The sequence below is a fragment of the Etheostoma cragini genome, chromosome 17 (genome assembly GCF_013103735.1).
Source record: "Etheostoma cragini isolate CJK2018 chromosome 17, CSU_Ecrag_1.0, whole genome shotgun sequence".
Lineage (NCBI taxonomy): Eukaryota > Metazoa > Chordata > Actinopteri > Perciformes > Percidae > Etheostoma > Etheostoma cragini.
This window is the reverse complement of record NC_048423.1, coordinates 7,700,495-7,713,296: the sequence shown is the minus strand read 5'-3', so window position 1 is coordinate 7,713,296 and position 12,802 is coordinate 7,700,495. Positions and strand designations below refer to the sequence as shown.

The 12,802-nt window shown below is 38.9% G+C and overlaps 3 protein-coding genes across 4 annotated transcripts in view; 2 read left to right on the top strand and 1 right to left on the bottom strand.

The window, feature by feature from the left end:
• rgs7a (regulator of G protein signaling 7a) overlaps window positions 1-3,600 on the top strand; it is a 50,267-nt gene extending 46,667 nt beyond the window's left edge. The window contains exons 16-18 of one of the 2 annotated variants that reach the window (XM_034899183.1): window positions 234-323; window positions 1,370-1,406; window positions 3,160-3,600. In XM_034899183.1, the coding sequence (XP_034755074.1) occupies window positions 234-323; window positions 1,370-1,390 (111 nt within the window). In that variant the 3' untranslated portion in view covers window positions 1,391-1,406; window positions 3,160-3,600. Of the gene's footprint in view, window positions 1-233; window positions 324-1,369; window positions 1,407-3,154 lie in introns of both variants that reach the window. The other variant, XM_034899182.1, reaches the window with a different exon arrangement.
• A 1,206-nt stretch (window positions 3,601-4,806) lies between these two features.
• grem2a (gremlin 2, DAN family BMP antagonist a) lies at window positions 4,807-11,707 on the top strand. Its single transcript, XM_034899184.1, has 2 exons — window positions 4,807-5,276; window positions 10,257-11,707. The coding sequence occupies exon 2, from the start codon at window positions 10,258-10,260 to the stop codon at window positions 10,834-10,836; it is 579 nt and encodes a 192-aa protein (XP_034755075.1). The 5' UTR covers window positions 4,807-5,276; window position 10,257; the 3' UTR covers window positions 10,837-11,707.
• The window catches only part of LOC117960896 (formin-2), a 40,427-nt gene continuing 39,275 nt past the window's right edge, over window positions 11,651-12,802 (bottom strand). Inside the window, exon 18 of the mRNA XM_034899180.1 lies at window positions 11,651-12,729. Coding sequence (XP_034755071.1) covers window positions 12,703-12,729 — 27 coding nt within the window. The 3' untranslated portion in view covers window positions 11,651-12,702. The remainder of the gene's footprint in view (window positions 12,730-12,802) is intronic.

Genomic DNA, 12,802 nt, shown 5'->3' with positions numbered 1-12,802 from the left:
TTACATTGGGCAAAAGACTAAAAAGTTCAACATTTGAATGGAATGTTGGTTTTTATCTAAAACTGTATTGTACACAACTGCATTGTAATGTCCCCAACCATAGCAATTTATGAATCAATCATTCACAACCTTTTTATGGTGGGCAGTGGAACAATGCATTTTGTATTTTCAATTCACCACAACGTGTATTCTGGCCTTTTGATACACTATTTTGATTATTTGTGTTACAACAGGAACACATCTACAAGTTGATGAAGAGTGATTCTTACAGCCGTTTTATCCGCTCCAGTGCCTATCAGGAGTTATTACAGGCCAAGAAGAAGGTAAAAAGCACATGCTGTCTTAGTTTGAAAATAAGATGAGATGTGGAGAACTTCATGCACATGACAGTACCTGCTTACATTTGGTTTTGTTTGCACATACCCAGACTCTTAAGTGATGCTGAAACCTGCCTTCCTTGCACCTACAGTCAGGCCTTTTAACTTTGATCCCAGCACTTTAAGCCCATCACTGGTAATCTGTTAACATCCAAAACCAGTGTGCACCTTTGCTACTGCACTCACCTATAGTGACATATTCTGCTATAGAAGCAGGGTTGATATCATTCTGCTCAGTAAGTACATACAGGTATTTTAGCCCATTAATAGGTAGAACATCATGGTACAGTATATTTAAAGAGTTGGGAATGTGGATTTCACACTCCAAGCAAGTCCCTGAAAGTAGGAGCATTCATCCGTGATAATGCCAAAAATATTTCCTAATGCAAGTTCCAGTATTTGTCTCCCACAAAAATGTATTTTGTCCGAAATGGACATAAACTTCCCAGGTGTATGTGGTAGAGTTGCCTAAATGTGCAATTCAGGTCACATAAAAAGTCACAAAAAAAAAAAAAGGCACCTGCATGCCTGCCTTACCAATTAGGGGCAGTGGATATAAAATATTACCAGAATGTGCTTCCGTTGTGGATAAAGCAACTGATCAGGTCGCTTTTTAAAACCATTATGCATACCAGAGAGATTCAGAGGTTGTCATAACAAATAAATCATTCTTTAGTGGTATTTGGTTTAATTACAATTTCCCCACCTTTCATTCTGGCAATGAAGATGTTGCTATTATAGTTTGGATCTCTTTATATACAAATCCAAAATTGATTGGGAATGCAGCACATTGGAAGTGAAGTGATTCTTTTCTAATAGCTCCATAATGATTTAGTACCCTCTCTATTCTGTTTTAGAGGTAGGCTGAACTGAAAGTGCAGTTCTTGTCCATCTGGCTTGCAAACTGTTATTCTATGTATTGTAATTTATACATGCCCCCCCTGAATCCTCTGCATGGTAAAATACTTCACTGTCCTTTTTTGTCCCCACAGAAAAGTAAGAACTTGTTCTGAAGGCTCTCAATTCCAGGTAATGTCTGATACATACAGGTTTTAAATATACTATAAATGTTACATGTACAGTGGATACAAAAGGTCTACACACCCCTTTTAAAATGGCAGGTTTTTGTGATTTAAAAATAATTGAGAAAAAAAGAGAACTTTGCCGCTTTTAATATGACCTATAATGTGAACAATTCAATTGAAAAAATAATGTAACAATAATAAAAAGTACAATTGCCCAGTTGCATAAGTGTTCACACTCTTAAATACTTCCTTGAAGCACCTTTTGACTTTATTACAGCACTCAGTCCTTTTGGGTAGGAGTCTATTAGCATGGCACATCTTGAAATGGCAAGATATTCCCACTCTGTCATATTGCAAGGACATCTCCTGTGCACAGCCCTCTTAAGATCCCCCCACAGATGTTCAATTGGACTCAGGTCAGGGCTCTGGCTGGGCTTTTCCAAAACATTCATCTTCTTTTGGTGAAGAAATGCTTTTGTAGATTTAGATGGGTGCTTCGGGTCGTTGCAATGCTGAAAGGTGAACTTCCTCTTCTTCTTTCTAACGGAGGCCAGAAGGTTTTGTGCCAAAATTGTCTGGTATTTGGAACTGTTCATAATTCACTCCATTCTGACTAAGGCCCCGGTTCCAGCTGGTTCCGGGTGCTGTGAAGTGTTGTTTTTGCGCTAAACGTGTCTTTTGGAATTATGGCCAAAAAGTTCAACCTTGGTTTTATCAGACCATAACACATTTTCCCACATGCTTTTGGAGACTTTGAGAGTTTGTTTTTTGCAAACTTCAGCTGGGCTTGGAGGTTTTTCTTTGTAAGAAAAGGCTTCCCTCTTGCCACCCTACCCCAAAGCCCACTCATATGAAGAATACTGGAGATTGTTCTCGCATGTAACACATAGCCAGTACTTACCAGAAATTCCTGCAGCTCCTTAAACGTTGCTTTGGGCGTTTTGGAAGCCTCCTTGAGCAGTTTTCATCTCGTCTTTTCAGCAATTTTGGAGGGACAGACAGTTCTTGGTAATGTCGATGTTGTGCCATATCTTCTGCACTTGATGATGACTGTCTTCACTGTGTTCCATGGTATATTTAATGCTTCAGAAATTCTTTTGTAACCTTCTTCTGACTGATATATTTCAACAATGAGATCCCTCTGATGGTTTGGAAGCCCTCTGAGGACCAAGGCATTTGCTCTGAGATGCAACTAAGAAAACGGCAGAAAAAGTCCACTGGAACAGCTGAACTTTATTTGCGATTAATCAGAGTCACTTTAAATGATGACAGGTGTGTAATGACTTCTATTTAACATGAGTTTGAATGTGATTGGTTAATTCTGAACACAACCACATCCCCAGTTATAAGAGGGTGTGCACACTTATGCCACCAGGTTATTGTAAGGTTTTTATTTTTTTATTTTTTCAACCTCAATGATTTTAGTTTGTTTTTCAGTTGAATTGTTCACATTATAGGTCACATTAAAAGTGAAAAACAATTCTGACATGATTTATCTTTGTCTTTTTTTTTTACATCACAAAAACCTGCCATTTTAACAGTGGTGTGTGGACTTTTTATACCCACTGTACATAGAGCTCAATTGCTAAATTTGCACAGTGCATAGAAAAACAAATGTGCAAATCCAGCATCATGTCTGTGGCTGCTAATATTATTACTAGAACATAAATTCTTTCTTATTCACATTTACATATTGAATTCTTTCTCTTTTTTTCCACCTGTCTGTTTTGCCTTTTTCCTCTTCTTTCAAGGCGCAGGGAAAAGCACTAGTATCCAAGAGGCTGACCAGTCATGTGCCATCATGCTAAAATCAATGCCATCTCTCTCTCTGGGACATGGAGAGTGGGGACCATCTCATCTCTTCATCATTATTGTCTGCCCATCCACTCTTGGCTCAGCCGGGCGATGAGCCGGACCGCCTGTTCGTCTGTTGTCTACCGGATGTTGCATGTCCATGGAGAGGATGTTCCTTCTTCTCTCTCCTCTTACAGTACACAATGTATTTCCAGTAATCTAGGAAAGGAGGCACTGCTGGACTTGTGAGGATACTGACAGACTGGTCAGATTAAAAATGTCATTGAAGAATATTGAATCCAGTGTTCCAGTTCTTTCTATCGTAACTGCCGGATTGGAGCCCCCTCTCTCACTTCCAGCTAAACCAATGATGTCAGAGAGAGAAAAAAAGAAGAAAAACACATCAAAAAAATGTATCAAATGACAGCTTTAACTGATAAATCTAACCAATGTCATTGCTTTTCATGATCTGAGGTCACAGATACGGTGTCACGCTACGGGAAGTGTTGTGCAGAATGAATATACAGTATATATACATATATTATGATTTTTGTTATTATTATTATGACTTATTGTGTATTTATTTTGCTTTACATTATTTTATTGCACTAAAATAATTAGCACATATGGTTTTCCTTGCACTTGTAAAGTCATATTCAAAATTACAAAAATTGTCTTATGTAGAACATAATTCTTTGTTATTCTCTCCTGCATTTATTTTTATACCATATTTAAAGACACTTTTACTTACTTGTATTATTAAAGTTGGCCCTCTATCTGTTAATATGGCCTGGGTTTGGTATTTTTTTAAACAATTTTCCACTTCAGTAATGAAAACTCTCATAGCATTCACTCTGCAGGGTTAAAAGAATCCAGTAACAATGCTTGAATAATGCACCTTTGCTTTTTGCCACTAGAGGGTGTTAAAATACATCCTACAGCATGGATCTGCCTCATTCTAGCAACTGGCTCCTCCTCAAGACAGATGCACCACAGTACTGCAGATAAATGAAGTTTTGTCATGCGAAAGTGCCATCATCCAGTTTTTGTTCCTTCTTTAGCCATCTGCGGGTTTGCAGGGTCTGTTGATGTTTTTAGCTCTTTGATGGCAAAAGTGACAGTCAGTGGTTTCAGTCTCAGTGCCCAGTGATAAGCTTAGCAAGAGCCACAAAACAGACAAACATTATTGTCTCAGTTGCATCAAGGAATGTGACTTGTTGGCATTTTTTTCAAAGCACCCTTTTAGTGTGTCTGGGTACAATCATAAAATGATGAAAGGATTGGGGATTATGGGTTGTAATATGTCAAAGTGCCAATGAGAGATCATGTAGTTTTTTTTTTTGTAGGAGATCATTGCTTCTTCCCATTTTTGTCCTTTATTGTCCACGTTGACAAAATGTTATCCACTTCTTTAAAATGTACAAGCAAACATCAAACACAGGGTAAGAGTGGAAGAAAAATTACAATGGAAAAAAAGACAAAAGAAAAGTCATTTTGATAGGTTTGATGTATCATGGAGGTGTGGGCATTACAATAAAAGATATCAGAGAAAAATGCCAATAGCCAGAGAGAGACAGACACAGGAAAAGGCAGACTTACATGAAAGAAGTGAAGCTTGGTTTGATTCACACAATGACCAATAGAATAAACCCTCCCAGTCTTGAGGAGGGAAGGGGGTGGTGGGGATTCAAACTAAGGCAGGCTTTACAGTGAGTCAAACACTTTCAAAGACATACGACAGACTGTCTCCACAGCACGGAGATGTGGGCTTACTGTGACTGAGACCTGGAGCTTCTCTCTAAAACCCAAACACAAAAAGACTAAAAAGAGAAAGTTAGACTGAGAGAGAAAGTAAGGAAAGAAACAAAACTTTTCCAAGGAGATGGAAAACTAATCGTGTCCAACACGTTGAAATTTTAGTTAAAGAAAAAGAGGAGCAAGGACAAGCCTGAGGATACTACTGATTATGTTGCCATGGAAACCCAAACCTGGAAGCGGACGCAAGGACCACTGAAGGTGGACAAACTCCCTTGACTGCATCCTAGACACATTACTGTCGCGCTGCGCCCTGTGGTGAGAGGTACATAAACCATTCTTTATGATTTACTGCTATAAAACTTAATACTTTAACACATTTTTAAGTGCGAAAGAGTTTTTTAAAGGTTTTAACAGATGAAGAACTTTTTAAGGGGGTTTTAAAATTTCTCAAACAATAACTAATAGAATGCAAAAATTAATGCCATGTCATTCAAGTAAGTTCTTGATGTTAGATGACACACATGGACATATAAATTACCTCACTACATTAAAAATAAATGAATCCAAATTCCAAAATACAATGATAAATGCTTTGATGATGGACATTCTTTGCAGTGGATGTGAGGAAACATTGATCATATACGTGATAGTACCATGTAACATTTGCATGTACTGGGAAAAGCGTAGGTAAGTGACTGCCTGTTTGACATATCCCACATGAGTGCTTTGGACAAGTGGGCAGGAAGAGACAGACAGAGATAGTGAGACTGAGAGACTCAGTCTGTCTCTGAATGACTAAGTACCTTGTAGTGAGGGATTGATTCCCACTGGGGCCACCCATAGTAAAAATACACACCTTCAAGGTACTATAAGGTGTTAAGGATAAAAGTGTCTACTAAATTACTATAATTAATGGCTGGATGTTCCAGGGAATTAGTATTCTGAGTGATAGAATTAGTGAGTGATGACAACATCTCAGTTAGTTTAAAATCCAGTTTAGTTTTTCCAGTGAATATGAAAAATAGAGAATAAGAGATAGTAATGTTGATAGATAACAATGTTAATGAAATCATTTGTTCTTTATGTACAAATCATCTTATTTTATCTGTACGTTCTTGTGTACAGGTGCATATGCTTTTGTGTGAGTCTGTTCACTTTTGTATTTGTGTGTAGTCATGTGTGTACTAGTGTGTATCGAGGTAGATATGTGTGTGTGTGTGAGTGTGTGTGTGTGTGTGTGTGTGTGTGTGTGTGTGTGTGTGTGTGTGTCTGTGTTGCAGTATGCGTGCGGTGAATGGTGGGGAGTTTGCCTTCTGATCCTTCTTACAGCTCTGGTGACTGCACCACCTTGTACAGTCCGCTCTGATGTCAGAGGATTTAGCACATAGACACATTACAGTTTATTTAGCAACAGAAACACCTCATTATAAGCCTCTAAAGACAGTAAAACTGCTATTTGTAATACACTGCCAACTCATACTGTGCAGCCAAATGTTTAATTCTACAGAACAAGAATATTTCTATTTGATGGATTAGTAAAGCCATAAAAAGTATTTTGCTTAGATACATCATTCCTAAACTTATATAGCCTCTCAAAGATCTGGAACAAGCTGATGCAGGATATGTGATGCATCTGATTCTGTCAGAGAATGTGAAATAAGGCCATTTTAGCAACCTTAAAGGGGAAACAAAAGGGGGAAACTGTATGTCATGGGATTAAACAAACAAATTCCACTTCAAGTGCAAAGGAAGGTGGTGTTAATCATTGAAGTTAAGTAGTGTCATTCTGATCTGAAATGAGAAACCCTGCACTATCATAGCATCTCTAATTGCCTCTCATCCTCCACTAAAGCACTTTATGTTGCTTAGGGCAAAAGAGTTGCCTTACATTCTTGCCAGTACTTAGCTTGAAAAGCATTATATATGGGCTGCTAGTCATTATCAAGATGGATTGTGGTGACAAATGGCTGCCCAAACTGCCTAAAGCAGCCTCCTGGCAATGTTGGCATTAGACACATTTACACAGAAAAGCCCCCAAATGGACACCCCCCACCACACACACACACACACACACACACACAACTGTTAATGAGCCAACAGCCGAGCGTAGTTTGGGAAAATAGAATCCGCAAATGCAGATAATGACATGGTTCCTCTTTGTGTAATTGGCTCCAAGTGAAAACATTTAATTTACCTCTTTTTTCCCTCTTTATATCCTGTGTATGTATGTGTGAGTCTGTCTGTGTGTGTGCACGTGTGTGTGGTCATGTGTGCGTGTGTGCTACACTAGTGTGATTGAGGTTTGAGTTGCACGGTGAATTAAATGCAGTTCTACTGTAATTAACTGCACTTACCAGTCTGTGTATGAGACTTTCTGACGCACCAATAATTGAGGCATCAGGTTTTGTTTGTTTTAACCTGCCTTTGAAGACATGCTGGGAAGATGTTTCACATGGTTTAGTTGAAGTACATCTGTGTGCACAAATGTTAAGTAAGTATTGAAAGGATTCTTGTTCTTTTTTTAATTATATACAACTGAAAATCTGAAATGTAGAAATATTTTGGATCTTGACTGGCAATTTTCATGACTAATTTTGTTTTTCATTTCACTTTGAAATTTGAAAAAATAGCCATTGTTGTAGAAAGAAAATAACCATGGTACTATAATGCCATACTAAAAAACAAAACATAGGTTCCCACTGATGATAATAGTTGTTTTCAAAAAGGATTGTGTCTTGCTTAGCAGTCTCTCTGGTATTTGTTTGTGGTAATTGTAATTTCATTAGAGGTCTGAAATTTGGAACCAAGGTCTGCCACTGTTCAGTGAAGCATTTCCCCCAAGTATTTGTGGTTCTGGTAAAACATAAAGCTGTGTTTGTGGACAATATTAGTGTTTAGCAGACTGAAAGGTTTGGTTCAGTCATGCCTCAGCATTAACACACACAACAAAAAACCACACAAAACCACAGTCTCCTTCCGCCTCCACAACTCTCTGATGATTAGTGCTGTGCATCAAGCAGAGACAGACAGATCGAGTGACAGACAGATCGGGAACGAAAGAAATAAAGAGACAAACAGCTTGTGGAGAGACATACAGTTGTGGGAGGAGGGTATATACTGTGCATGAAGCCCAAGTGGCGTTGGTTTTGTATCCCAGTAGGTCATCTGTCCCAAACCCCAACATATTTTCAGACCCTTTCCTTCTATCTCCTAACCCCAACCACTCAGGGGCTCCCCCCAAAGCCCCCAAATCCTACGCCAAAACCGCAATTTGTCTTGCTGCACAGACTGATGAGGATAGCTTAGCAAGGCCAGCACTATCATACTTAGGCAGAGTTTGGGAGTGGAGAGGGAGTGCTGCTGCTGGCTGTGTAGGCCATCCGTCATGCCCCATGTACACAGTCAGTCAGGTCATCCCTCAAAAGTCCCCAGGGCTTTGCAGGACTATAGCTTACTATAGTCACAGTGTGCCTCTTTCAATGATGGACAGCAGGAGAACACAGAAAACAGAGAACAAGAGCCTGCACACAGAAGCAGAGACTGTTCCCCTGACCAGGGTTCATGCATTTAAATACACAGTCAGCAGGAATTAGATGGAGCAGCTGAAGACAAATGAGACTGGGTTGTACATGGTCGGTAGATCACTGGAAGATAGAGTGGGGTCATGACTACCTGATGCAGTAGGTGGTGGAAGGACCCTGTGGGTGTCTTCAGTTCATTCATTCTAACCTAAGTATATAAGTATATACCTAAAATTTGTGTCTACAGAAGAAGCACGGCTCTGAGATGCACTTTTCATTCTTGAGGAGTTCACACTCAGGAACATCCCAGTATATATATATATATATATATATACATACATATACACACACACACACACACACACACACACACACACACACACACACACACACACACACACACACACACACATACATAAACATGTGTATATATAATTTAAAAATGTACTTTTCTTTTGGACATCCTCAGATGGTAAAGTGAAACATTAACTACAGACTTGATTGTAAGTGTAGCACACATCTGATTTCTTGGCAGAGTGCACAAACAAACAAAAAACAAGAGCGCAGATTTGCACAAGACAGCAAAGTCAAGAAGATCTTCTGTGTCTCTGTACTGTATCTCCAACATTTATCTCATGATATGCTATAAAAAAGTCTGATTATAATTCAAACTACATTTCTGCTAGATGTTCAAACAGCTGCTGTCTAGTTTACCAGAAATGTTGTCGGGATAGTGACATACAGACTTGTGCTCGTGCAACTCGGTCAGAGCTTCCATGACCTCAAGGGTCAAGGGAAGAAAAAATTTGGCAAAAATCAAAGTGGATTATGATAAAGTTATTTGTTTCATGTCAGAGTGAGTTGCAGGTCCAGGAAAGAAGGAAAGGGAACATACAATTTTGCATAGCAAAGAAGAGTCTGTTAATAGTAGCAGCCAATGGCCTTGAGGCAGTTTGGTTTTCTTTCAGGATTTCTGACTTGATGTCATGCAACGCTTGTCAAGAGCAACATCTGCTGAAAAGATGCTTGAGTGATGGTCAAAAATGTGCAGGCGCAAATGCTGACAGCATGCACACGGGTGGATACTCAATCCTGAATGGCAGAGAAATCATTTCTCTAAATCATGCTATCTTTCTTTTTACATTATGGTGATTATGGAAACTGGGTCAATCTTAGTTCAGTTCGCTCCATACTATATCACCAAAGAGTAGAAGAGTGAACTCCCAAAGGGTACTGTAGATTTCCCCAACTCTTCCCCTAATAACATGCAGATGGGCCTCTTTAATGCCTGTTTACATATCTGCGGCATAGTTCATGACTAAAGTAAGCAAAGCCCTAATTATTTTACCCGGCGACGGGACCAATAAAGTCAACTTCCCCTTCTCGTTATGGGTGTTTAAGTGTATCCTTTGATGGCAGGGTTTTGTTTATTTTTGGAAGAGTTGCGTAGCTGAGAGGAAAGCAAATAGAAGTAATGACACATATATGCTGACAAATGGGGGCCCTGGTGATGGATTCACTTCCTCAATGATGCCTGGAAGGCTGGACTGCAAAGGTGGTTCAACATGAATGAACATTTACACAATCGCAACCATGATTGGCAATATTGATATTATGTTTGCAATCGTCTGTCATATACCGCATTAATTAGTGTTACACCAGCTTCCGTGTCAATCAGTTTACATTAGATTCTGTCTATGTGATAACAGATTTGTTCTTCAGAAAACATCTTTTCTGTTTAGAAATGTAATGTATAATAATGTGCCTCTCTTTTTTTGCAGAATGCTGTGGAGAATAACTATCCCAGTCATACTGGCTGGGGTGCTCTGCATGACTGCAGAGACCAAAAAGCACCGTCCCCAGGGATCTATCCCGTCCCCATACAAGACCAAAGGGAACCTGTCCTCAGAACGTCACCAACGGCTATTGCAGCAGAAACCAGAAGTGCTATCCTCCAGCCGCGAGGCCTTGGTAGTGACAGAGCGCCGCTACCTCCGCAGAGACTGGTGCAAAACCCAACCTCTCCGCCAGACAGTCAGTGAAGAGGGCTGTCGCAGCCGTACTGTGGTCAACCGTTTTTGCTATGGTCAATGCAACTCCTTCTACATCCCCCGCCATATGGGCCCTAGCTCGGGTCAGGCCCAGAATCGAGGCCAAGCCTCAGGCTCTGGAAGGAAAGGCCACAACAAGGCCCAGGAGCCGTTCCAGTCCTGCTCCTTCTGCAGGCCACACCGCATTACACAGCTCACAGTGCAGCTAGACTGCCCAGACCTGCAACCCCCTTTCAGACACCGTAAGGTGCAGAGGGTCAAACAGTGTCGCTGCATGTCTGTGGATGTGAGCGGCCACGGGAAACTGTGAAATGTCATATGACATAATTTGAACATTATAAACAAGAAATTTTTGCAAACTTTGCCAAAGAAGGAGTGGCTTCAAGTTGAACTATTCTGCATCGTGTAAATAATGGCTTGTCCCACAATAAAAATGACATGAAACTGGTATTATTAAACAAAGGCTCAGATATGTTTTAATCAAAGTCTAGCAGCCATGTTGGCAAGCTGATGCTGTTGAAAAAAACTCATTCAAGAGGCTGTGCAGGAGACGCTGATCATGAAGCAGCCAAATTTAACATTACACAAGTTTGTACTACAAAAAATTTAATATCCACCTGGCTTTTTGTACATTTGTAACTAGACTCAAACTAGAGTTTAAAACTACAAAACATTTTAGATATTGATGATAATTCAGTGTCTTAAAGTAAATGTAGTAATTGTGTGACCCCTTTCATTTTTTCAATAACATGTTTTTCTGCTGGTGGATCTTCAGAAAAAGCAGACAAAATGTCCTGTAGGAGATGTGAGGGTGTTTTACAAATATTGTATCTGTAGTCCTGTATCTTTTATCCTCAACTTCTATAATGTCCCAAATGATACACAATTTGATGTCAAAAACATATTTCAAGAAAGATGAAGCAACACAGCAATGAATCCGGCTGTATACTATACATTTGCCACAAATCTACTAGCCAGTGGGAAAACCATACTGCAGCATGTGTAATGGAGGTGCAATGCAATATATACAGTATATATAAATATTTCATGTATGTGTGTAAGTATGTCTGTGAAAAGTATATTAAATCTATTTCATATGAAACAACAGTGGTGTTTAGAGTGCATGTCGTTCCGTACCATTTAATCTCACAGTTGGACAAATGATAAACAGGACTTTTATTTTTTTTAAATCGTTTCTTTTATTCAATAAATATATTTTTTCATGGTCATGGGTATCAATCAAAACTTAGTTGGTTGGTTGGTATTGCACATGAATGTCACATGGCCCTACTGTTCCATATGCATATGGTAGTTCACACTCACATACTAGGAAAGGCAAAACTGTGTAAGAATTTGCTTAAAACATAAAGCAAGTTGTGCAAGCATAATAAAAACAACAGCAGGTCTTTATCAGATCACAGGTACAGTATTCATACGCTCTCTGGATAAAAATCCATAATAAACCACAATAGAGGAGCTGTTGTACGTAAAACATGCATAATTATCATTAGGTTCTAAAAACAAACTTGCTAAAACCATTGAGTTAAGTAAATTTCTCATTTTCAGCCTATGTACTACAGATTTCTCTTCTTTACATGTAATATTTAATTTCAGATGATATGTCTCAGTTAACCCCTCCATTGTGCAATAAGGCACTTTCTGTCTGGCAGGTGATCCATACCTACCATGAAGAAGTGTTATAAAATTCTGTGTTTTTCACCATTAGGGAGACATAAGAGGAAGTGTTTATTCCTACCTATGAACTAGGCTTGGAAATTAAAGTAAAAAAAAGAAAATAGGCTACATATGGATTTAAAAAAAAACAACTTAGAAAGCTTGGATATAATGTTGCTACAAATTTCAGACAGCACTGAGCATTTTCTGGAAAATGGCTAAATTACATTTAATCATCTCAGCTTAAGGAAGTCTTTTGGTAGAAATATTTCATTTAATTAAAACAGTGATATGACTAAGTGGCTGAAAATTTAATTTTTCAGTTCACTTGTGAACAATATAACATCAGATTTGAAATACCTCACAAAAGACATCAAGTCTAAATCAATTGAAAACATATACCGGAAGCAAATAAATGTTAAAATGACTGATGAGTCATGTTAGATTGTACAAACGGTGCTTGTGCAATAGTCTAAGTGATGATAATTTTCCATTCTCTGCTTCAGATCTTCTGACCCAGCTTTGCTTTCTGTGAAATGAAAAGCAGGCCTGAGTTATTTACACCTGGCACTTATGAGTGTTGTTACTTTATCACCCTGACA